Source organism: Stegostoma tigrinum, chromosome 25, assembly GCF_030684315.1.
Source record: "Stegostoma tigrinum isolate sSteTig4 chromosome 25, sSteTig4.hap1, whole genome shotgun sequence".
Classification (NCBI taxonomy): Eukaryota; Metazoa; Chordata; class Chondrichthyes; order Orectolobiformes; family Stegostomatidae; genus Stegostoma; species Stegostoma tigrinum.
Window position 1 is genome coordinate 3,292,929 of NC_081378.1, and position 27,020 is coordinate 3,319,948.

At 42.4% G+C, this 27,020-nt stretch overlaps 2 protein-coding genes across 4 annotated transcripts in view; one reads left to right on the top strand and one right to left on the bottom strand.

The window, feature by feature from the left end:
- Positions 1-4,071, top strand: part of dclre1c (DNA cross-link repair 1C, PSO2 homolog (S. cerevisiae)) — a 48,217-nt gene extending 44,146 nt beyond the window's left edge. Inside the window, exon 14 of one of the 2 annotated variants that reach the window (XM_048554057.1) lies at positions 1,045-4,070. In XM_048554057.1, the coding sequence (XP_048410014.1) occupies positions 1,045-1,976 (932 nt within the window). In that variant the 3' untranslated portion in view covers positions 1,977-4,070. Of the gene's footprint in view, positions 1-1,044 lie in introns of both variants that reach the window. The other variant, XM_048554058.2, reaches the window with a different exon arrangement.
- LOC125463185 (histone-lysine N-methyltransferase SUV39H2-like) overlaps positions 2,443-27,020 on the bottom strand; it is a 25,559-nt gene continuing 981 nt past the window's right edge. The window contains exons 2-6 of one of the 2 annotated variants that reach the window (XM_048554060.2): positions 19,999-20,144; positions 17,705-18,373; positions 9,235-9,381; positions 6,156-6,285; positions 2,443-4,780 (exon numbers count right to left, since the gene is read on the bottom strand). In XM_048554060.2, the coding sequence (XP_048410017.1) occupies positions 4,668-4,780; positions 6,156-6,285; positions 9,235-9,381; positions 17,705-18,373; positions 19,999-20,144 (1,205 nt within the window). In that variant the 3' untranslated portion in view covers positions 2,443-4,667. The remainder of the gene's footprint in view (positions 4,781-6,155; positions 6,286-9,234; positions 9,382-17,704; positions 18,374-19,998; positions 20,145-27,020) is intronic. The other variant, XM_048554061.2, reaches the window with a different exon arrangement.

Genomic DNA, 27,020 nt, shown 5'->3' on the forward strand with positions numbered 1-27,020 from the left:
TTGGGAAAACCAAGGGGAGGCTTGGGGACCACTTTGCAGAACACCTCCGCTCGGTTCGCAATAAACAACTGCACCTCCCAGTCGCAAACCATTTCCACTCCCCCTCCCATTCTTTAGATGACATGTCTATCATAGGCCTCCTGCAGTGCCACAATGATGCCACCCGAAGGTTGCAGGAACAGCAACTCATATTCTGCTTGGGAACGCTGCAGCCCAATGGTATCAATGTGGACTTCACCAGCTTCAAAATCTCCCCTTCCCCCACCGCATCCCAAAACCAGCCCAGTTCGTCCCTCCCTCCACTGCACCACACAACCAGTCCAGCTCTTCCCCTCCACCCACTGCATCCCATAACCAGTCCAACCTGTCTCTGCCTCCCTAACCTGTTCTTCCTCCCACCCCAAGCCGCACCTCCATCTCCTACCTACCAACCTCATCCCACCTCCTTGACCTGTCCGGCTTCCCTGGACTGACCTATTCCCCTCCCTACCTATACTCTCCTCTCCACCTATCTTCTTTTCTCTCCATCTTCAGTCCGCCTCCCCCTCTCTCCCTATTTATTCCAGAACCCTCACCCCATCCCCCTCTCTGATGAAGGGTCTAGGCCCGAAACGTCAGCTTTTGTGCTCCTGGGCCTGCTGTGTTCATCCAGCCTCACATTTCATTATCTTGGATTCTCCAGCATCTGCAGTTCCCATCATCACTGATGCATTTCAGTGGAACTGTGAAAACATGAATGAAGTTACTAGGACAAAGTGCTAAAGATGGCTTTTATTGTGAAGATCAGTATCCATAGAAAACACAAAATTTCTGGATGAATAAAGAACAAGATTCTACTGTGTTTGCTTTCTATTACATCATCATTGCTAACCAGTACAGGCCCACTAGCCTATATTTAATTAATTCATTGGTTGTCCCATAATTTTACAGGTAATAAAAATAGAAATGATAACAATTTTCATGTTTGTACCATAACCCTGATGAGGTTATGGTATTCTTTTTCTACTAAAATCGCTTCATGTATTTACAACTGTTTTTAAACAGATGGAGACTACAATGACCTTTTCGATGACTCCCATCTAATTCCACTGAAACAGAGGTTACAGTGTGCTCCACGTTCGCAGCTCGACACCGAAAGCAGGGACTCTCTACAGCAGAGAGATCAGTGTGTCGATGAAGGGAGCATTAGTAAACACCCCATCTACATCAGTACAGAATTCCTAGAGTGCGAAGAGTCAAACGACGATGATGAAGATGAAGAGGATGAAGAGGCTGCAATAACTTACCTGGAAAGTAAGCTGAATGCCATGCAGAAGGGATCATTCCCTGATCTTGCAGTACACTGTTCTGAAGAAGAAAAAGCAGGCGAGACTGAATCACCACAGTGGGATATGTTTTTCAAAGCGGAATCAATTTTGATAACTGAAACTGATGAGGATTCCGAGCCTCCGAGGGAGCAAGAGGTTGATTTGCAATCACCAAAACTGTTCAGTGATTCCGAGGATGGAGACTGCATCCATCTTCCCTCTCAAACATCATCCCAATCAACACACATATCTGAACAAGGAAGTCAGGGCAGCCTGTTTGGTGAGTTAAATTACATTCCAGAAAATAAAATGGTCTCTGTGAAACTCACCAAGGATAAACCTCCATTCAGCGCAGCTCTGGACATTGAGAAAAGCAACAATAACTGGGATCTTCAGCAACATCATGAATTTCATCCAGATAATTGCCAACGCGATCCTACTGGTGCCCTGCTAAACGTCACTGATCATTCAAATGGTAGCCAGAAGGGGGAGAGAGAACACAATTCAATTCCCAGTTTCAAGTCTGGCTCACAGACATCCTCAGACTTTGAAATACCTTCAACCCCAGACTCTGACCTGCCACAGCCAGAGGAACTGAACATCCTTTACAATAAGTTAGCTGCTGGCAAAACCATAAACAAAGTACAAACAGATAGTAAATCCAAGTGATATACTTGTGGCTATGTCCCAGTATGGGACATGAGAAGCTTGAAACTCCAGTTCATGGTCAGATTTTCTTCCTGCAACAACTGACCAATGGGGCAAGTAACAAGGATTCTTGTAAGTTGTATACACTTTCAAACTTTTTGTATTTATTTAACAAATTGCACCAGATAACTGGGTGCAATCACTTCAGCTGCCTGTTCTATTTTCCAGTTAGTTCCTGCAATGTATTTTTGTTACTGGTAAAACCAGCCTGTATTACCTGTCCTGGATTTGCCTTCTTGTTCAGGGGGTGGTAAAGAACTGTGTTCTTGAAAACTGAGACACTGAAGTCATGTTCAAGCAAGAGTCACATCTGGCAGCCAGGCCAGGCAACGTCAGGGGAACTGCCTCAGCTGAAAGCCAGTAAGGGCTGGGGGAGCCTGAAGAGAGAGAGTGGGGCCACACTATTCTCTGTTATCCTTTCAGTCAAGATCAATAATTGCAAGTCCAGTGTTTGTGATGGAATTTGGACTCACTGAATGTTTGATCCAATAGTCACTGTACTATTTATTCCCATTGATGTAAAAACCAGCAGTGGATCAACTTGAAACATTGACATTTATTCATTCTTTGAGCAAACATGTCATACAGCACCAGTTTTCAATTCACAGCTCAGTACAAAGAGGTATACAAGACCTGAAACAATCCTAAAAAAGTAAAGAAAAATATATCAATTTCAACTTTATTTTCTTGATAGCCTAAAGCCATAGGGTCATCCACCAATTTCCCCTTTTGTTAAATAGGAATCTCCACCTTTTATTAAAAAAACTCTAACTTAACAAGTTGATTGATTTTAAAATGTTGCATCGTTGCACCAAAACATGACACTCAAGCAGCTTTCAGTTCAAAGGGGTGACTGTTCATTTGGGCTGAAATGCAGTACATCTTGTGTGCACTGAAGAACTGCTTTAATAACACCTCAAACTTCATTCAGCTCATATCTGATGTCAGTGATGCAGCATTACTGAGCACAATTACCACTGCTAAATGGGAATCAGGGAAACAACTTTAGCCATCCCACTGAGCGATGACTGAGCAAATTAGAGTTCTGTTTTAAAAATCAGGTTAAAAAAGTTGAACTGCATTGACTGAAGCCACCTTTAAACTTGCATTCTCACACCACACGGTTGCCTTCACTGCATATCTTGGACTATACTATAGCTAGATTAATGTGAATCACTGTTTCATCACCAATAGGACTGCTGCTGAGCTTACACCAAGAACAAGGACTTATACATTTCTGGCTGGAATTTTTATACAATTGTCACTTGGGTTGTCACTCAAACTGAATCTGGAACTTGCTTTTATCTGCTCACAATACAATGCCTCTTTGATGGTCCATGTTTTAATCAAATTTAAGCGGCAAACTTAGTATTACTACTGTTTTAAGGAGAGCACTCCCTCAAGCGCAGTAGTTATGACTTAAAGCATGTTTTTTAAAAAAAAGCACAATTAAAAAAAACCTCTAAAGACACTCATTTCAAAATCTTTGGATGAAATCTCACCAAAGCAACAGAACCTTTGCAGATTTTCCTTAAGTTGTAAACCTTAGAGGCAGCACAGAAACATGAGCTGGGAGAAGAAAGTAACAGCAGCTGAGATCACTGCTCAAATAATAGGTCCATTTTCTTAAAAGAAAATCTACAACTGTATTAAAATAAAAAGGGTTCCAGAGTCACACTGGTCTCAAAACTATAATACATCTCTTCTCCAGAGATGCTGTCTGCCTGAAGTTTCTCTAACACTTATTTATGTTTCTGACTGCCTACCATTCTCAGGGATTTTATGACTAATGTTTAATAGTGCCCAAACGTTTAGCAGAAAATATTCAAAATTTCCGTAAAGGTACTGTTAAAGGTTTAAGATGAGACAACTTTAAACTACACATTTAAAACAAGCTCTCAAAAAGATCATAAAGGACTTGGTCTTGCTTAATTTTGGGCTGTAACAAGTTATTAAAGTAAATTATCCCATTATTATGGCTATCCTTCATCCAAAATGTACACACACTTGTTGCTTACTTTGAGTCTGAAATTCACTCTCCTTAATACAAGTTATTTAATAACTAGGCATAATCAACACATCTTTGATCTCAATAGATTTGTCATTCATTGTAGCACAAACATTACACTGAAGCCACTTCAGAGGATATTAGCTTCACTATGTACAGGAGGGAAATGTGGAGAATCTTAGCTGATACATCTGGAATATAGAATACGTGTCTGAACAAGAGCTAAATTCACTCAATTGAAACCCAAAGAATAAATCCCCTGGAGAAGGGTGGGAGGACATTTCTGAATCAAATTATCCTTTTAAAATAATGAAATGGGTAGAGAGTGCTCTGCTAAAACAGGGTGTGCTGCACTAAGAACATTGCAACAGTGTTGGTCAGTGACCACTTGTATCCAGGTTACAAATAGTATCAATGATTTGATGCAAAAGGCAAACAATTATTTCTCCAAGGGAAGCTGTCCCACAGATCTGCATCTCCACAAAGTGTAAGTAGCACAAGGTCACCAAGTAGCTGCTGCTTGTTTCAACTTCCCAAGGGTCATCACCCAAAAGCTTTGATGGAATCAGGATACGAGGGGAAAAAAAAACACATTTCTACCTAAAAACAAAAAACAAAATACAATTTTCTTCTTTGCAACTAGATCAGTTCATATATCCTCTGCAGGATAGGGATCCACACTTGCATTCCATCCTGGGCTGCCTTTTGGGTGGGCTGTTTACTTCAGAGGTTTCAGTAATGGATACATCACCCGAACCTACCAAAACCAATTGTGTAATTACACTAATGTCAGTAAATAGAAAAAAACTCAACAATAACAATTATGTCATTCAAAGATATATACGAGGTTGCACAGCTCCCAGATGCAGAGATCTGGGTGAGCGAGTGCATGACTGCAGTTAGTATGCAGAGACAGCAAGTAACTAGGAAAACTAGTAGTGTTTTATTGTAAGGGGCATGGAATGCAAGAGTAGGGAGGTTATGCTTCAGGTATACAAGGCATTGGTGAGACCACATCTGCAGTACTGTAAACAGGACTAGTCATCATACTTACTGAAGGATATTGATGCATTGAAAATAGTTCAGAGAAGGTTTACTAGATTAATATCTGGAACAAGCAGTTGCCTTATGAGGAAAGACTAGACAGGGTGGGCCTGTATCCCCTGAAGTTTAAAACAGTCAGAGGTGACTTAATTGCAACATGTAAGATCCCAAGGGGTCTTGACCCAGTGGATGTTGAAAAGATGTTTCCTCTTGTGTGTGAATCTAGAACTAGGGATTACTGCTGAAAGATAAGGAGATTCCCATTTAAGATGGAAATAAGGAAACATTTTCTCTGAGGGTTATGAATCTTTGGAATTCCCTTCCTGAAAAGGCAGTGGATGTAGAATCTTTAAATAGTTTGAAGGCAGAGGTAGAGAGATTCTTTATAACTAAGGTGATGGATGATTATTGGGGATAAGCAGGAATGTAGAGTGGAGGTTAAAAATCAGACCAGCCATGATCTTATTGAATGGGGCAGCAGGCTTGAAGGGCTGAGTGGCCTATTCTCATTTGATGCAATAAGAACCCAATTTTAAGGGCACTTTCCTTGTGAGAAAGGAATTTGAGTTCTCAATACAATTCATACTAGGATGTGACAGCAAAAATCAACATTAATTTGGAAGACATCTCAAAGGAGATACAAGGCTTCTTCTCAATGGAAATTCCAACAGTGGGACTTGTTCTTTTTGCTGTTTTATTCACATTGCCTGTGCCCTCCATTCACGTCTCTGGACTCTCTGCTTTAAACCAAGTTAAGGGATGTTACCGTATCTGGATGTGGCACTTGACAAATGACCCAGAGATTGCAAATTCAAAAATCCCATCTCAGCAAAGTCGTAGACTGAAACTGACAACTGGTCACAATGACAACTGGCCACATACATTACAGTTAATCAAAACAGACCACCTTCAGAGGAACAAGGAAACTCCATCTTTCCCTGTAGTCTCCTTAACCCACTCAAAACCCTTTGAAAAACTAATGGCTGGGATTTTAAGGGTGGCTTTTGTTCAGCCTTGCATTGGAAGGAGGGCCATCCTACCTCCACTGTGATTCAGGTAAATACAACAGTGGTCGATATAAGACATACCTTTCATCTGATAGTCAAAGGTCAGTTCTTCCCCAGCTTTTATAGAACGTGTTGAGAATAGTGCAATCCTTGGGAAGCGAGTATCCAAACTATCGATAAAAACATTGTAAACTTGAAGATTGGGATCACACTGCAGAAAAGAAAGTCAGATTTGAACCTATTCCCAAAAGGCCAGGTTAGGCCAACGGAGCCACACCTTCATAAAATCAAACAATTTAATTGCTCAGTTTCAAACAAATAACATTCAAATCGACGAAGTGAATCTATGAAACAATAAGATACAAGAACAGAATGGGGACATTGGGCCCATTCTCAACTCCTGTTTTCTCCCTGTAATCTTTGATCCCTTTACTACCTATCTACCTCTGTATTTAAGACAATGACTTGGCCACCACAGCCCTACATGGCAATAAGTTCCACAGATTCACTACTCTCTTGCTGAAGAAATTCCTCCTCCTCTCAGTTCTAATGGGCTGTCCCTTCACTCGGAGGCTTTGCCCTCAAGTCCTAATCTGTCCGAGTGGAAACATCTTCTCCCTGTCCACTCTATCCAGTCCTGTCAGTATTCAGTAAGATTCCTCTCAACATTTTAAACTCCATCAAGTATAGACACAAAGTTCTCAACTGCCCCTTATATGAAGCCCTTCTTCCCAGGATAATTCTCGTAAATCTCCTCTGCTGCTCACAATATTTTAAATGCAGCCTGACCATAGCCTTTTCTAACCATTGCAGTACGTCCCTGCTCCTGTATTCTAGCCTAACTATATTTGCCTTCCTAACTGCCAACTGAATCTGCAAGTTAACCTTAAGAGAATCTTCAACTAGGACTCCTAAGTTCCTTTGTGCTTCCTTTCCCCGTTTAGAAAATAGTCTACACCTCTATTCCACCTACCAAACTGTATAACATCACACCCTCCCATGTTGTATTACATCTGCCACTTCTTTGTCCAGTCTCCCAGCCTGTCCAAGTCTTTCTGTAGCCTCCCCACTTCCTCAACACTACCTGTCCCTCCACTTAACTTTGTGTCATCCGCAAACTGCCCTCAGTTCCTCCATCTAGATCCTTAATGTATAACATGAATAGCTGTGTTCCTAATATTGACCCCTGCGGATCTCCACTGGTTTTGGATCGTTAGAACAGAAAGAGTTCACATGAACCATCCAGTCTGCTGATATAACAGGAAATAAATTAATTCCACCCTCTGCTCACTCCCCTACACCAGCTGTGTTCCTTCTGCAAACAACTTATTTCTTTCTTAGAAGTATTGTTGGATTTTGTTCCAACAACATTTTGTGATAACTACTTTAACTACCTTGTGTACAAAGAAGCATTCAAACATTTGTGTTTGCTTATTATTGAAGGAACAATCAGAACTGGATGTGATAATCTGTCCGGCTTCTCAGATTTCTTCTCATCATAGTTACTAGTCCCTCATTCCTGCTGGCATTTTAGTCATTGTAACTCGCATTGCCGGCATTGCCATTTACAAATCTTCTGATAATGGGAAACAAATCCCATCATGGGATTCCATTTCAGATCACTAGGAAGTGTTTCAACCAGGCATGTTACTTTCCCACATTCTACCAAACCCCCTGCTCCAGCTTAAAAGTTGACGATCTTGAGTTACACCTCACCTGCTGGTTCCAAATTTGTTTAAGAGACATGTGCAGAAGTTAAAGCTTTAGTATTATATTGCGAATGGTTTTAGCCCATCTACTGAGGCTTAAATGTACATGCCTTGTACCTATTCTGCCCAGATGTCCATCACTGCTGGAATTATCAAGGCAACTGGCATTGAGTCGATCCAATATCGGCGTCTCAATCTAAAGTCAATCTCAATTCAATGGTTTATCTCTCAATTTTATACAATTTCCTATATATTCTGGACCTTTTTCTGATCTCTCTGAAGTACTAGAATCACAATTGTGCTGCTGCAAAAGGGAGTACCTGCCAAACCGTGTTCCCAAAAGAGTTGACTTTTATTTTGCTAAATTCAATTTTGAATCACCTTCTCACTTGAATAGAAGTCAATATAATAGTTTGAACTGTAACAAGCTGAAAGATTTTGAGCATGCAACCAGTGACGTGAGAAAAAAAAGTTTACAAACAGCAAGATCAACACCAGAACCTATTTCGCTCATTAACTTGCTTCATTTTTCAAAGACTTATTATTTTGAACTTAAATCATTCTTTAGTCTTGACAAGGGTATACTAATATTGGTAGCGGTTCAACAAATGTCCACAAACCTTAAGGAATTGTCTTATGAGGAGATGTTGAGTAGGTTGGCCCTGTACTTATTGGAATTTAGAAGAATGACAGGCGACCTTATTGAAACATACAAGATTCTTAGGGGGCTTGACAGGGTACATGTGCAGATGTTGTTACCCTCTCTTGAGGGAGACTCCAGGAATAGAGGGCATAACCTCAGGATAAGGAGTCTCCCGATGTAAGATACAGACGAGGAGGAATTTGTTCTCTCAGAGGGTTGTGAATCTGTGGAATTCTTTATCATTGAGGGGGGATTAAGGTTGGGTCATTAAAAGATTATGGCCAGATTTTGAATCAGTAAGGAATTCAAGAGTTTTGGAAAAAGGCAGGAAAGTGGAAGTGAAGGTTATCAGATCAGTCATGATCTCATTGAAAGGCTGAACAGACTCATTGGACAGAGTGGCCAACTTCTGCTCCTTTGTCCTTTGGACAATCAAGTATCCAAGAAGATACTGACATTCCTGATTTTGAATGAAGGATTTTTTTTTAAAAAAAGTTGGAGGCTGTGGAGAGGGGGTTTCCTCTTGTGGAAGAACTGAGAACTAGGTTCACTGTTTCAAAATAAGTGGTTGCTCATTGAAGACAAATGAGATTAATTCTCTTCCCTGTTTCCTCCGCCACCACCACCCCGCACCCTGCCACCTCAACCCCCACACACATGGTTGAGAGCCTTTGGAATCCTTTTCTTCAAAATAATCTTAAACAACTTACTTTAAAAATCTTATCCCTAAAAATCAGTAAGATGAAATTCAACCAACATTAAAGTGCTACAAGAACCCAGCCTTTGTAAAAACAAGCATAATACTTACACTGTGATTCACAAAGTGCGAAATATTTCCAAATCTTGCAGCATCTACAGTGTACTCATCCTCCACGTAATCCAGGTCAAACAAGTATGTGATGCCTTTACTGTCGTAATATTTCCCTCGTCTTTCTGCTTCTTCGCTCGTGATTACCTTCCAATAGAGAAAACTACAGATGCAGTTCACTGTAACACTGAGTGAGGTCTAACAGAGGCTCTCAAAACCTTTCCGATCTATCCTCAAATGTAGTTCCTCATCCCTAGAACCGTTCTGTCAATCTTTTCTGTACTCTCTCCAATGTTTACAGATCCTTCCCAAAGGAGTGCCCACAGTTGTGCACAATACTCCAGCTGATGATGAACTAGTTTTATACAAGTTCAACATAGCCTTCTTGCTCTTGTACGCTATTCCCTCATTAATAAAATCTAGACTACTACATATGTAATTAACCACCCCCTCAAACTATTCTACCACCTTCAACTACTTATGCTCTTGTACACTTACGCCCTCTGCTCATGCACCCTTTAAAAGGATTGTACGTTTAATTCTATACTTTTTCAGTGTTCTTCCCACCAAAAGGAATCATTTCACATTTCTACAGTTTATGCAGCACCTTCAAAGCCACGATCATTTCCATCCAGACAGACAACACTACCATCTCAAATTTCCCTTCAAGCCCTCACCGTCCTGACTTGGAAATATAATCACTGTTCCTCCAGCATTGCTGGATCAAAATCCTGGAATTCCCTCCTAAACAGCTTTTTGGGTCTACCTACAGCACATGCACTGCAGTGGTTCAAGGCAACAGCTCACCATCACTTTCTCATCGAGTCATAGATGTCCATAGCACAGAAAAAGACCCTTTGGCCCATCTAGTCTGTACTGGTCAAAAACAAGCCCCTAACTATTCTAATCCAACACACGGCCCATAGACGTGTGTGCGTTGGCATTACAAGTGCACATCTTTATCCTCCTGTAAGTGCACCAACGTTCATAACATCTGTGAACTTACTGACCAACTCTTCTACATTCAAGAATAAATCATTTATATAAACCCCTGCAGAACATCACTGGACACAAAAAACACCCTTTGACCATCACTCTGCTTCCTGCCTTCTGCCAACTCTGGATCAAATTTGCCAAATTTCCTTGGTTCCCATGAGCTCTATCTTCACTATCAGTCTCCTGTGTCAGACCTTATCAAAAGCCTTAATAAAGTCCAAGAAGAACATGTCAAATGATCTCTCCTCAACAAAACCATGCTGACCGTGCCTGATTAATCTCCGCTCCTCCAAGTGCAGATTAATTCTGTCCCTCAGAATTGCTTCCATCACCAAGCTTAGCATGAATGACCTGCAGTTTCCTTGTTTATCCCTTGATCCTTTTCTGAATAATGGTACCACATTGGCAATCCTCCAGCATCTCTCCTGAAAGGAACTGAAACTTATTGCCCGATAGTTCCTCCCTTTCCTCAACAGCCTGGGATACATTTCATCCACTCCTGGCAATGTACCTACTTTTAAACCTGCCAGACCACTCAGAACCTCCTGTCTCTCTGTGCTGATTTCTTTAAATTGTACCAGAGAATGCTTCTATACCTATATCATCCCTCTCACTAGTGAACACTGATTCAAAGTATTAATTTAGAACGCTAGCCACATCCACTGGCTCCATATACGACTACTGTGGTTCTTAAATGTAATTCTAAAATAACTTAGGCTTTTCCTTTATTTTACCAGCCATTATTCTTTCATGGCCCTTTGTCTTCTCCATAAGTCTCCCATTTTATCTAATCCTGTCCATTCCTGGCTATCCAGAGTTCACAGGATTTGTCAGACCAGGCCATCTTTTTACTGGAAGATGGTGTCCGTGTGCTCTGTTGAATGTATTCCACTGTTTGAACAGATTTACCTGGAAGTATTTGCTCCCTGTGAACTCTGGCCAAATCGTATCTGATCTTATTAAATAAAATCAACCTTCCTTCAGTTTAGAACTTTGATTTCAAGCCATTCTTATCTTTTCCCAAAAGGATTTTGATTCTGAGATAATGGGAACTGCAGATGCTGGAGAATCCAAGATAACAAAGTGTGGTGCTGGATGAACACAGCAGACCAAGCAGCATCTCAGGAGCACAAAAGCTGACATTTCAGGCCTAGACCCTTCATCAGAGATTTTGAATCTGATGGAATTACGATCACTATCTGCAAAATTTTCCCTCACTCTCTATTCTATCTGCCTTGTCCATTATCTAAAATTAGGACTTCCGCTCTCCTGTGGGGCATTCTATGTACTGATTTAAAAAGCGGTTCTGGATAAATTTAGGAATTTCACTCTCTCTAAGCCTTTTACATAATGTCAACATTAACCAGGGTGGTCAAACATGAAGCCCCCTATGATCACTACACTAACTGTTAAAATTTTCTGAAATTTGCCTATATAATCTACTCTTCTATTTCTCTCACACTGTTAGGGAATGTATAGTACAATCCCAGCATTGTGACTGCTCTTTTCTAGTTTTTAGGTTCTACCCATATGGCTTCATTTAAGGAGTCTCCTTCCTGCTGGAATAGATTCCCTAATCAAAACTGCGACACCTTTACCTCTTCCTGACTCGCCTGAAGCCCTTATCTCCTGGATCCTATATTCTCAATGTCAACAGGGGATGGACAATACATAGCGTCTTAAACAGCAAGACCCTCATCCTGTGAATGAATAAAGACAACGAAGGAAAAAAATAGCAAGATTTCATCCGCCAATCATCTGCCCATGCTACCAATGTTGTCTCGAGTTCTGCATTACTCTCCAACTAGCCGCTATGAGACATGACCAATTCTCAGTGGTCTCAATACACACGATCAAAGGAGGACACAAATTTGATTAGGACAACACATCCATAATAGGATGAGCCAAACTGAGACATGCCAGGCAATTCCTGGAGGCCTGTCATTCCAAGTGGAACTCCATTAACAAACACACTGAACTGGAGCCGATAAACAAACCACTGAAAAGCTGAACCGGAGGTAATACCCACGCTTCACTGGAGGTGCGCTGACGACGTTACCCAGTAGGGTGACAAAACGCTTGCAATCAAATGCATTGGCTCAGCGAACAGGTCTACGGAATCTTCACCACCCTGTCTACCTGCGACTCCACTTACAAGGAACTACACACCTGCACCCTTAGGTCCCTCTGTTCAACAACACTCCCCAGGGCCCTACCATTAACTACATAAATCCTACCCTGGTCTGTATCGCCAAAATGCAATGCCTCACACCAAACCACACTTGGAAGCAAAAACTAGACACTGCCATACTCTTCAGCAATTGGAAACAATGTACTTTATTTCATTCCACAAGGGAGGAGTGGGCCAGAGATATTAAGCCAGTACTTGGAAAGAAAGTTTTTGTTAAATTTGACAACCTGATTCACCCCAGTCAACATAACATTCAGGCCACTCTTACCAATAGACCATCCTTTGGCAAGATTTTCCAGAGACTGGACATGAGAGTTTTGCTGGTGTCTCAGTAGTGTGCAAAGCTTGTGTTTTATTTAGGGGCTGTGCAGAGTTTGTTTTTACTTTCTGAACCACATTGTTGGCGGCTGTTTGTTCCAGCTAGTTTAAACTGTACATTTGCATTTCTATAGTGCCTTCCAAAAAACAGGACGTCCTAAACTGCTATGCAGTCAATGAAGAATTTTTTTGGAGCCTACTCATATGTTAATATCCAACCAACTTGCACATCCCCCTGTTATCGAGATAGTGATCCATTTTTAAAATGGACCATTAAGGGATGAACAGAGTGCAGGTAATCAGAGAGGGTTCCTGTTTAGAAATAATAAGATCATAAGATACAAAAATGAGCATAATCCAGTCAGCCCATCGAGTTTAGTCTGCCATTTAACGAGATCATGGTTAATCTGATAATCCTCAACACCATTTTCCTACCCTTTCCCCATAACCCTCAATTCCCTTCCTGATTAAAATACCTGTCTCCCCAGCCTTAAATATACTTAGTGATGCAGTTTCAACTGCCTTTTGATTAACTCCCCTTAGAGAAGAAACTTCTCCTCAATCTGTCCTAACTGGGTGACCTCTTATTCTGAGATGATGCCCTCTGATCCTAGAGTCTCCCACAATGAAAAGTCACCTCTCTAGGTCTACCCAAAGAATCTCATATGTTGCAATAAGGTCACCTCTCATTCTTCCAAACTCCAGTAAGTACAGACCCAACTTATCTCTTCTCCTCACAGGACAGTCCCTCCATATCTGGTATCAGCCTAGTGTACTTTCTCTGAGCTGCCTCTGATGCCAGAATATCTTTCCTTAGATAAAAGGGCCTGAAACTGTTCACAGTATTTCTGCTGTGGTCCGACCAATACCTTGCACACTTTTAGAAACTTCTTCTCCCTGTAGCCTGAGCTACAGCTGACAACTCCCAGCTATAATCAGAGGTAGTAGGAACTGCTGATGCTGGAGAATCCGAGATAACACGGTGTGAAGCTGGACGAACACAGCAGGCCAAGCAGCAGAGGAGCAGGAAAGCTGACGTTTCGGGTCGGGAAACTTCTTCAGAAATGAGGGAGGGGAAGGGGGTTCTGAAATAAATAGGGAGATGGCGGAGGCGGATAGAATTTGGATAAAGGAGAAGATAGGGTGAGGGGAGACAGACATGTCAAAGAGGTGGGGGTGGAGCCAGTGAAGGTGAGTGTAGGTAGGGAATAGGTCAGTCCAGGGAGGACAGACAGGTTGGCGGGGGGAGAATGAGGTTAATGGGTAGACGATGGGGGTGAGGCTTAAGGTGTGAGGACTGCTTAGTGAGGTGGGTACTAGCTGGGCTGGTTTTGGGATGCGGTGGGGGAAAGGGGAGATTTTGAAGCTTGTGAAGCCCACATTGATACCCTTGGGCTGAAGGATTCCCAAGCGAAATATGAGATGCTGTTCCTGCATTTTTCGGGTGGCATCATTGTGGCATTGCAGGAGGCCCAGGATGGACATGTCGTCCGAGGAGTTGAGGGTGTGGGGTGGGGGGGGAATTGAAATGGTTCACGACTGGGAGGTGCAGTTGTTTGTTGTGAACTGAGCGTAAGTGTTCCACAAAGTGGTCTCCAAGTCTCTGCTTGATTTCCCCAATGTAAAGGAGGCCACAACGGGTACAGTGGATGCAGTATACCACATTAACAGATGTGCAAGTAAACATCTGTTTGATGTGGAAAGTCTTCCTAGGGCCTGGGATGGGGGCGAGGGGGGAGGTATAGGGGCAGGTGTAGCACTTGCTTCGGTTGGACGGAAAAGTTCCGGGTGTGGTGGGCTGGAGGGGAGTGTGGAGCGGACAAGGGAGTCCCAGACAGAGTGGTCCCTCCAGAAAGCACACAAGGGTAGGGAGGAAAAATGTCTTTGGTGATGGGGTCAGATTGCAGATGGCAGAAATGTTGGAGGATGATCCGTTAGATCTGGAGGTTGGTCGGCTGGTACGTGAGGTCGAGGGGGATTCTGTTTTGATTATTATTGCGGATAGGGGGTGTGAGGGATGAGTTGCGGGAAATGCTGGAGACACGGTTGAGGGCATTTTCGATCACTGTGGAGGGGAAGTCTTGAGAAAAGAGGACATCTGGGATGTTCGGGAGTGGAACGCCTCAGCTCGGGAGCAGATGCGGTGGAGGCGAAGGAATTGGGAATTGGAGATGGCCTTTTTACAGGAAGGTGGGTGAGAGGAGGAATATTCTAGGTAGTTGTGGGAGTCGGTAGGCTTAAAATGGGTATCGGTTTCCAGGTGGATGCCAGAGATGGAGACAGAGGTGTCCAGGAAGGAGAGCGAGGTGTCAGAGATGGTCCAGGTAAACTTAAGGTTGGGGTGGAAGGCGTTAGTGAAGTGGATGACCTGTTCGAGCTCCTTGTGGGTACACAAGGCGGCGCTGATACAGTCATCAATGTAACGGAGGAAGAGGTGGGAGATAGGGCCAGTGTAGCTTTGGAAGAGGGACTGTTCCACATATCCTACAAAAAGAGGCAGGCATAGCTTGGGCCCATGCGGGTACCCATGGCCTCCCCCTTTGTCCGTAGCAAGTGGGAGAAAGTAAAGGAGAAGTTGTTGAGGGTGAGGACGAGTTCGGCTAGATGAATGAGGGTGTCGGTGGAGGGGGACTGGTCGGGCCTGCGGGATAGGAAGATGCGGAGGGCCTTTAGGCCGTCTGCATGGAGAATGCAGGTGTATAGGGACTGGATGTTCATGGTGAAAATGAGGTGAGGAGGTGGACGGCGTGGGTGGTGTCACAGACGTGGGTAGGGAGTTCCTGGACCAAGGGGAAGAAAATGGAATCCAGATAGGTGAGGCAGGAGCAGGCGGAGACAACGGGTCAACCAGGGCAGGCAGGTTTGTGGATTTAGCTCTAGTCAATGTAATTTACGAAGACAAAGTTAGGAGCTTGGAGGCCTGTACTTTCCTGACTATTCAGTACTACTCCCTAACGAGACGAGCAACGTTTGGGAAATGACCCCGAGTTAACACTCATTGCCAGGGATCCCTGTTTCTTCACATTTGAAGAATTTAGCCATGTCTTTTTTTCCTTCAGCAAAAATTATTTAAACAATGTCTTTAATGTATTTGAACAGCAAAATGCACTTTTCAGGAGCACTATTAAACAGAATTTGACAACAGCTACGTGTGGACACATTAGGACCAGTGACAAAAGGTAGATGGAGGCAGAAAAGTTTTTTGACAGAATTCCAGATCTTGGGAATTCCAGTAGTGAAGGCACTGTCACCAATGATGGGACAACGTAAAACCAAAAACAAACAGCCAGAATTGGCTGGAGAAGGTTATAGGGATAGAAAAGGTCAAAGAACTGCACACATTGCTGTATATCACAGGCAAGAATATGAAATATTGAAATTTCATAAAGGCTGCAGAGTGTGCCTTTGTAGGGTTCCAAGTGGAAAACAGGTCAACACCTAATGCAGAGGTTCTGTCTGCAGACGATGATCAAAGGAACGGGATGGGGTGGGTTTCTGCACTGTGGGGATCACTTTGTTTTGTTCTCTCTTCTCAAGATGAGAGTAACCATCATAAATCTCCAGGGTTTGTCAACAGATTTGCATTCCCTTAGATTCTCTGTCTTGATCTCTTCTCAGTATCCCACCTCATTGAGATCACCTTCTGTATCATGTCAAATGCACATATTTCTCCATAAAAAAAACCTTGAGCTGTTTAACTCTAACTTCCTCACCATTAGAGTACCTACTGTCTCTTTTCCTTCCCCACACTCCTCTTTACTGTGCTCATGTAGGACCCTCACCAGTAGGCTGTACATTCTGGTCCTGTTCAACTTCCCAAGTTGTTGCGACTAAAATGAACTAACCAGTAATTCAACCAGGAATGAACATTCCAGCTCATGCTGTGCTCGCAAGAGTATTGCTGGACTGAATTAAAAATATTGTTTTTTAAAAAAAAGGGAAGTGCTGAATATATGTAGCTGATGAATCACTTGCTTCAAGAACAAACTAAAACCCCAGCACAAAAAAAATGCACAAGTGTGCACAATTGGAAAAGCTATTGCACACTCTTGTGAACTGTCAAGTTCAAATTAAAAAGGGGGGTTTAATCATAGGACTGTGGTCGTTTGCTGATGCACTGCACCTTAAGACTAAAGAGCGTTTTTAATTCCCAAAATAGCAAACCCATAACTTCCAGTCATTGCAGGTTTCCCAGTGATACTTCCCAGCAAAAACAAAAGTATTAGCGCCAGGAATACGGCAAATAGTCAGTCAGTCAATCTGGTCTAACCTTAGGGACGGTCAGAAAAGAGAAAAGCAAGCGGGTTCAGTGGCCAAGCAGGCAGCCCCTGTTCCTATGTTCAAAAGGAAGCAAGGAAGGCAGTCAGGCAGGGAGGTGCTAACCTTGAAAAGGCATTTACAGTAAAGTGGAGGGGATGGTCTCATGGAACTCTCTCTCAGCTACTGATCTGAGGGCATGGGTTCAAATCCCACCATGGCAGATAGAGGAGTCAGAATTCAATAATAATTTAGAATTGAGAGTCTAATGACCATAGAAGAACTGTCGATTGTCAGGAAAAACCCCATCTGGTTCACTAACGTCCTTTAGGGAGGGAAACTGCCATCCTTACTCAGACTGGCTTACACATAACTCCAGACCCAAAGCAATGCAGTTGATTCTCAACTGCCTTCTGGGCATTAGGGATGGGCAATAAGTGGTGGCCTAGCATTCCACAAATAAATAAATACGTAAGTACGGGCAAGGTAAGGGTTGTTGTTAGCGAGTGAAGGAGGAAACGTCACTCACTGAATGACTAATACATGCATATGGCATCTCACTTAAGAAAGAGGGTAAGAGAATATATTATGCTGCTATTTACTGGTAAGCACACTGTGTCCAACAACAATCTATTTCACTTCTGGGAGTTAATGTTAGTGCAACATGTTAGTCCAGGGAAGAGCCACCACAAAATAAAAACAACATACCTCTCCAACGTATTCCATTACAAAACAATTCTTCTTAATATTCTGGAGGGTTTTTATGCCCCAACCTCTTCCATCTGAAGTTCTGAAGATGCAGAGGTCATATAGCGTCCCATTCTGTACCACTCTGTTTGGACATTGAGAACCACAACTGCAGCAAGAATTGCACTCAAAAATGGGCTTGCCTGGTGCAATCTTGAGCTGCCTTCGTGCATTATAAGCAAATGTTGCCCCTGCTTCCTCTGGGCAACATTTCTCCTCCAAACAGTTTAGACACTCACAGCCAACCAAAGGGTCACTGTTCAGATTGATTCCACAAGACGGTTTGTACTGATTAATGTAATGGAAGTCCACAGGGGGAGGCTCAAAGTCCACTTCATTTTCCACCAGAATTTTACCTCGATGGTTCTTCTTTCTGTTCAGCTCCTCCTCCCATCTTTTGAGCGCTAATCTTTGTTTGGATTTCCTGATAATATACTCTTCAACTGCAGACTTGTAATCTTTGCAGTTGTTCAACTTCAGTCTCTTTGCTGCTTTCACTTTCTCCAAGAATTTGCTCCTATCATTGTGATACTGCTTCACCAGTCCAACACATCGGAGATTCTTCCTTGGTTCCCAGGTGTTTGTCGATTCGGGCCATCCTTTCCACTTCACCAGATAGTACTCTTTACTCTTAGGAAGGGATAAAAATAGATTTTTTAAAAAAAGAAATGTTATTAATAAAGTATATTTCGTTATTTTCTTCACTTTACAAGACTCAGTTAAAAAATCAGCAATGTCACTTGAACGGTTCAAAACTGTCATTAGAAACATAGAAGACAAGAGTAGGAGTAGGCCATTTGGCCCCTCAAGCCTGTTCCATCACTCAATATGATCACGGCTGACCATTGAACTCAACACCATAATCCTGCCCTCTCCCCCCGCCATATCCCTTGATCTCTTCAGCCACAAGAGCTTTATCTATCTCCTCCTTGAAAATGCACATTTTGGCCTCAACCACTTTCTGTGGTAGTCCTAGAGCAACTGATCAACATTGATTTCGTCTGCTCATTCGCAGTATCGAAAATGATTAGGTTGATATTGTAAAACCTCACCAATGCATTTCATAGGAGGGTTAACAAACTCTACAGGACACCAAAACACAGGGCCTGGCATTAGGGCAGCGGCTCAATATTTGGTTTAAAAAAAGGTTGTTTTAATGGACCATCTTTGAAAAAGATGAGGGAGGAAGATTAAAGGGATAGTATTAGATCTCAGGGCAAAGCCAAATGACAGCTCCCTACCAGTGATGGAATCTGTACTGAAAATGTGCTAGAAATGCCAGCATGTGAAGCAGCATCCGTGGAGAGAAAGCAAGCTAATGTCTCAAGTCTCGGGGATTCTTCATTAGAAATTAAGAGTCATCTCGGCTCGAAACGTTAGCTTGCTTTCTCTCCACGGATGCTGCCTGGCCCACTGTGATCTCTAGCACCTTTTGCATTCATAGATAGGTAGGGGTTTGGTGGACCGCAGGTTTAGAGGGGTCAGGCTATGGGAACCTGGACAGAGATGCACTGGATTACTCAAGTCTTGAGGTAACAAAGCCACAATTAAGGGTTGCAGCAGATGAGCTGAAGATGACAGAAAGCCGACAATGTTATCTGCATTGGAATAGGCTAACTCAATGATGGAAATCTCAGCAGGTCAGGCAACATCAGTGGAGAGAAACTCAGTAAACGTTTCAGATAAATGACCTTTCGTCAGAAACCCATGATATTGGCACTTCATCAGTTTCAATGAATTGATCACAGAGCTGAAACATTAACTGGCAGAGTCAGGAAAAGCGAAGTTGGTGCTTATAACAAGTTTCAGTTAAGTGAGCAAACAATTAATAAACCTTGAAAATAAACAGCACAGCCAGAAAATATTTGTTCAATTTTTCTGGAAAATTAACATTCAGGTTAATTGTCAAGTGACATTTTGCTATTATAAAATTAGTTATACTGGAAACGTAGAAATTAAATATTAAGAATTGTTAAAATAAATCCTGCATATATTGTCACACTTATCACTGTTAATCAGCCATTATCAATTAAACGTGAGGTTAAAGTCCAATTCACATTATAGGATTAGGACATTCTTCAAATGACCAGTGCATAAACAAGATGCAGTTGAGTTACAAAATCCAAAATGAAGAAATGTCAGTTTCTGCAGAGGCAGTACTTGACAAACTGTTCTGAGCCTGTGTTGCAGGAGGTGAAAACAGCACAAAAAAACTTTCACTTTTTTGAGAAATGACGGGTACATACTAAACGAACCTTTACTTTCTTGTACCCACACAGATACTCCACTTCATACTCTTCAAGATTTCTTTTGTCAATTCCAAGGGCAGGGCAGGTCAGTTTCTCAACTCGACACAGTTCCTGGAGAATCTCGAGCGATGCTAAACAGGGCACACACCACCCTGAGATAACACAGAGGGGAGCATGTTAGTCTGGGTGGGTGAGAGGGACAGAGGGCAAAGTGCAGAAACTAAAAAAAGAGATCACAACGATATGATTTGTTGTTTAACCGGAGGATTAGCACCTCCATAATCTACACCCTAAAACGATGGATTACACACACAGAATCTAGCAGGAGGAGAATGCCATTCGGCCCTTTGAGCTTGCTCTGCCATTCAATGATTATTCCTAATCCTTTACCTCAAATGCCAGATTCCCCCTTTCTCTCCATACCCCTTGATATCTTAATACCAAAATAAAATCTCTTTTTTGAATGCACTCAGTGACAAGTTCTCCACAGCCTTCTGTGGTAGAGAATTCCAAGATTCAATACCCTTTGAGTGAAGAAATTGATCCTCACCTCAATCCGAAATGGTCTGCCCTGTATCCTGAGAAACCCACCCCCCACAACCCAGGGGAAACATCTTGCCTGCATATTGTCTGTCCAGCCCTGTTAGAATGTTATACGTTTCAATCCAAACCCCTCTCATCTTTTTAAGACTCCAGTGAGTGCAGACCCAGTCCTCTCCTCATAAGACAGTCCTGCCATCCTGAGTAACAGCTTTGTGAACCTCCACTGCTCCCCCTCTGTGGAGATCAATTCCTTTCTTAACTAGAAGCGCCAAACCTGCACACAATACACTGGGCGTGGTCACACCAAAGCCCCTTATAACCACAGCCAATAGCTCCTTACGAATTACACAGCCACAATTTCGCCACCCCCGCCCCCTGTATAAATGATTCTACGCATTGCTTTACATTTTACTGTTTTTCTGAATTTATTCATTTTTTAAAATTTCCCGCTGAAGCACTAACGATTCATCTTCAGCCCAGCAACATTGTGAACTAATCTTTAACCCCTTCCAGGAAATTGAGCTGATTAATAATTCTTTTCGCTCTGCCACCTTGACATTTGAGCTACATTTTCAAAAGACTTTTACAGTTCCAAGTTCTACTTCACAAAAACCACAGCTACGACAGAAACCTTGATAAAAGAAAAAGGACTCCTTATTATCTCCCCCTTACTCCACCCAACTCAAAATACAAAACCATTCAGTACAGAACCAAAGTTTAAAATGTGTTAGCTGTTTAATTCCATCTGTTATCTTTTATATCCAGCGTAGTTTTAAAACAGCAATGTTAACCACAATACACAGCTACCTGCAACAGATTACAACAGACATGCATCTGTGCGGCCACCACCCTCACACATTGTGATACTAAAATGAACGTAGACATTACGAACAGGAGTAGGCCATTGAGCTCCTCCAGTGTGCTGTGCCATTCAATAAGATCATGGCTGATCTGATCACTCAACACACCTTGCTCATTAAACATATCTCCACCTCAGTCTTAGAAATATTCGAAGACTCTGCTTCCAGTTTTGAGGAAGAGAACTCCAAGATACTTAATACTCTGCAAGATAATTTTTCTCATCTGTCTCAACTAGGTGACTCCCAGTTCTAGAACGTCCCATAAGTGAAGCATTAAGAACGCTCAGGATCTTCTGCAGTAACTAAAACTAGGGGCATGCATTTAAAGTGAGGGGGCAAGTCCAAAGGTGACATGAGGGGCAAGTTTTTTTTAAAAAAACACAGAAAGCAGTAGGAGTCTCGAATGTGCTGCCGGGGTGGTGACAGAGGCTGATAATGATGGGGGTATTTAAGTAATTTTTAGATTAGCACAGGAATATGCAAGGAACGGAGGGATATGGACCAAGGGCAGGTAGAAGGGATTAATTTCGTTTGGCGCCAGGTTCAGCACAACATCGTGGGCTGAAGGGCCAGTTCCTGTGCTGTACTGTTCTATGTTCTAATCAAGCTGTCTCTTACTCTCAAACATCAGCAGACACAAGCCTAGCCTCTCCAGCCAGTCCTTTGACAATGGTCTCATTCCAGCTTTTTGTCCAGCAAACCTCCTCTGAGCTGCCTTCATCACATTTACATCCTTCCTTAAATAAGGGGACCAATGCTGTACATAGTAATCTAGCTATAATCTCACCAGTGCCCTGTATGATTGAAACATTCTCCCTGCTTTCAGTATTCAATTCCTCTTGAAACAAACTATATGCTATTAGCTTTCCTGATTACTTGTTGTGCCTGCATACTAACTTTCTGGTTTGTGCATTAGAACACCCAGATCCCTCTACAGCTCTGTCACTGCTTACCATTTAGATGCTAAATATTCTTTGTGCATTTTGGCAAGAACAATTTCACCCCTTCCCACATTAAACTCCAATTGCTAGCTGTTTAACCACTCACATAAAATATTTATATCCTTTTGAAGCCTCAGGTCTTCTTCAGAACTTCCTTGCCCGTCATCTTTGTGCCAACAGAGGCCCCAGCACTAATCTTGCGGCACACAACTTGTTAAATCATGGCAGCAAGAAAATGGCCCATTTATGCTGCTCTCCCTTTCCTGTTAGATCACTAATTGCAAACAGGGAGCAATGATAACAGACAAGTCAAGCATTTCACAAGTCCATTGAACCAACTTAAGTACCCAAAGAAATGTAGCTTAGACATACACCAATTAGATTAATATTTTGTGTGTACACCCCAGATCTATTGGGCTCTTGGCAATTATTGCATTAGATAGAGGGGTACACCACATTGTAAAAAATAGTGAAATATTTACTAAAACAATTTTAGCATCCACATTGACAACATGTAGATTTTTCCAAAGTAAAAGACAAATAATGTTTTACAGAGTGGACTGTGATAGACAAATGTTTCGTGTGTGAATGCAAAGTTACAAACAATAAAACCAGAATAAATTCAATCCCAACTACCTACATGGTTTAATGCTGCATCCATGCTTTATATTGTTATCATAATAATGGCCACCTTTAATATTTGCATATTAATGTTTCTTTAAAAAAAACAGGTTTGAATCAGTTACAAGCTTTAGAAAGAGTGTCAAACTCTTTGTGTAGACACAGAAGTTCACTAGAATGTTAACTGGGATGAGAGTCATCCGATACATGGAGAAACTGGATTTAACACCACAAGATACAAGAGCAGAAGTAGGTCATCCAGCCCATTGAGTCTGCTGGGCCATTCAAAGGGATCACGGCTGATCAGATAATCCTTAAACATCACTTTTCCTGCCTTTTTCCCTTAAACCTTGATTCCCTTACTGGTTAAGAATCTGTCTCTCTCAGCCTTCACTAGGACCAGCACAAACGTTTTTACTATTTTCCTATTCAAATACTTCCATAAACTCTTACTATCTTTTTTACTGTTCTCCCTGTACAAGAGGCTAGTGGTAAACTTCAGGCATATATCCAAACATCTTCAGAACTTAGAACAAGGATGAGAAACTGTTACCATTAATAGGAAATTTCGTAAACACAGCATGCACCTAAAATAATTAGGAAAACAACCATAGGTAGATGTCGATATTTTCTAAGCAGGATCTGATATTTTTTCTAGTTCTGATCAGGAACAGGCTGCTTGAAATGGTGGTGGATGCAGATAAAGCGGGTTTTTTTTAAAAATGAATTCGATATCCATTTTGATGAGGAAAGATTTTGTAAAGTTGTGCAGCAAGACCATGGGGAGAGAGTTAATCATTTAACATTTCCAATAAAAAGAGAATGACGGGCCAAATGGCCTCCTCATTGGCTTCCCAGATTCTATGCTTTCACAACTAGTTTTGGCAATATATTCCACATTCTAAAGCAATTTTAGTCAAACAAAAGCAAACCTCCCCTTGTATACTTCCAGAAATTTGCCTAAGGCTTCATTTCACAATCACTAACTCACCAGAAAGTTAAAGTTAAGCTTCAGTTAAATTGTGCACAATTAAATCTCTCTTCCACCTCACCCCATTTCCATGAATAGGTTGGGTTTAACTGTAAGACATGCCCAGAAGTTACAATAAGTGACTAAAGCAGGATGAGGAGACATTTCTTCACCCAGAGGGCGGGGGGAAGTATGGGGAACTCTCTGGCACAGAAAGCAGCTGAGACCCAAGTATTAGAGATAATGGGAACTGCAGATGCTGGAGATTCCAAGATAATAAAATGTGAGGCTGGATGAACACAGCAGGCCAAGCAGCATCTCAGGAGCACAAAAGCTGACGTTTCGGGCCTAGACCCTGATGAAGGGTCTAGGCCCGAAACGTCAGCTTTTGTGCTCCTGAGATGCTGCTTGGCCTGCTGTGTTCATCCAGCCTCACATTTTATTATCTTGAGACCCAAGTATTGACTGTTTCCCAGGTGTGGATATAGCCCAAGAATGAAAGAGAACAAAGGGTATTGGGGGTGGGGAAGGGGACCAAGCTGAATGACCAGCCACAATCATTCTGAATGGCACAGCCAACTCAAAAGGCCTACTCCTGCTTTCAATGTTTGTGCCCAGTAGGCACATGGGACCCAAAAAGCATTAAAGCCACTTTCCCAAATCTTTATGCATACTGCTACAGATGCAAACAGATCTTCAATCTGATTAAGTAGTTTTTCCTTGAGAATACGGCCTCGAAAGCACATCCTTCCAAAACTTCAGACCTACAACATTCAAATTAAGTACCAAATACGAAGTTCAATTGGAAACAGTAAAGTTACTCAGGTTTCAAGAACCATATATCCAAGATTGTACACACATTTCCCAACAGGGCTATTCTAACATTGTACAATCTCCTCCAGCCCCACAACTGTACCAAGATATCTACACTCAGCTAATTCTGAACCTCTTATGCATCCCCAAATGTAATCATTTGTTGGCCATGCCTGCAGTTAGCCATCTGCAGTTAGAACCTGGAATTCCCTCCATACACCTTTCCCTCCTTCTTAAAACACTCAAAATCTGAAAGTGCTGGAGAAACCCAGCAGGTCTGGCAACATCTGTGGAGAGTAAAACAGAGTTAACATTTAATTTCAGCGACCCTTAGAGAACTGAAAATAAGTCATTGGACTAAAACACAAACTGTTTCTCTCTGCACAGATGCTGCTAGACCTGCTGAGTTTCTCCAGCACCTTCTATTTTTTGTTTCAGATTTCCAGCAACTGCAGCTCTTTGTGGTGTCTAATTTATTCATTAAAACACACTGCTTGGCCTCTAATATACCCTTCTATGGCTCAGTGTTAATCGTGGATTCTAATGTCTCTGCACTGTGCCTCCAGCATTTTATCATGTTGAAGGCAACTACAAAAAGGCAGATTCTCAGTCCATTAAAAGGATGTTATTAAGACGGCTTTCACTGTAGTCAATAAACATGGAGCTGGAAAAGCACAGCAGGTCAGACAGCAGCTAAGGAGCAGGCAAGTCAACGTTTCAGGCTAAAATCCTTCATTAGGGCAGGGGAGCCCAGAAATAAAGAGGGGGAGGGTAGGTGAGATGGAGATAGGTCGATGCAGGTAGGGGGGTTATTGTGGTTGGTCATTGGGAAGGGCAGGGCAGATAGGTGAGTCAGAAGATGGACAAGTTGGGAGTGGAGAGATTTTGAAGCTTTCACTGTATCTGTGCTCACCTTTAGTATCTGTTTGGGGAAGCCATCAGAAAGTGTTTGTAAACAAAACAAGATAAAAGGCTATCACTTTCCCTTCACACAAATATTGTTAAGATTCTGACATTGTTGCAAGCTCCAACAGATACTGATCAAAATGGCTAGACAGCTGAAACATCATCAGCAACCAGTCATAAATTCAAGGATGATTCAGCAGGAACTGCCCCTGACAGCAAAGGGATTAATTTATCTCCAAAACGATGCAAACAAAACAGAGGAGAAAACATGAGGTGGTTACTCGTCATCCTCTAAGTTTAAAAATTCTCCCCCTGCCCCCATCAGCTTTGCAGACTTCAATGTCAACACTAGATAAATCTCTGATTAAAAAAACCTTTCAAATCTGTTACAAACCTTACAACTGATGTGTAAATAGAAAGCTGCAAAAAAAAATGACCTTGACAACAGGAAGCTGCCTACTTTGTCAAACGATGCCATGGGATCTTTCACAATCACCTGGAACATTAAAAGGAGGTGATGGCTTCATGTCTCACTCACAACGGGGCTCCCACCGTCAGACCACACACGACAGGAGAGAGTGAACATAGGGTTTTCATTTTACTCTAGCAATGTCACTTGTCCTTTTTGCAAACAAAAAGATACAAAGTTCCTCCAGGTTACCTCAGGAAGATTGAGACCTGGGTGTTCAATCCACACCACCTTGCCCACGACCCAAGCTATGTCCATCTCCCTCTCCAGTCCAGGCTGACCCAGACTTGCCACAACCTCAGAGCCCTGTTTATCCTGTGCTGCCAAACCCACACTCCATCTCTCAATTCCTCAGACAGCACCTTCCAAACCCACGAAGGACAAGGACAATAGATAAATGGGAACATCACCCCCTGCAAGTTCTCCTCCGAGCCACTCACCAATCCGACTTGGAAATATATCACTGTTCCTTCACTGTCACTGGGTTAAAACCCTGGAATTCCCTCCCTATTGGCATTGTGCGTCAACTCACAGCACATGGACTGCAGTGGTTCAAGAAGGCAGCTCACCACCACCTTCTCAAGGGGCAACTAGGGATGGGCAACAAATGTTTGCTTTACCTGTGAAACCCACATCTCAAGTGTATAAAAGATTGACTGCCCAGTCCTTCTTCACAACCTCAGTTGGCCAAAACTATCTATCTTTAAAACCTTCAGTCATGCCTTTGTCTAATCCTTACTCAGCTATTGTAATGCTCCTCCACCCACCCAGCTTCTCAGTTACTGCTCTCAACAGCAACATCCCAAAGCTATGCCCCTCACCCACTGTGCGAGAAGCCCCTCCCAGTTTCCAGAACCCCACCCCCTCCCAAAAACTTCTCAAATTACAATCCACTCTGTCACCAG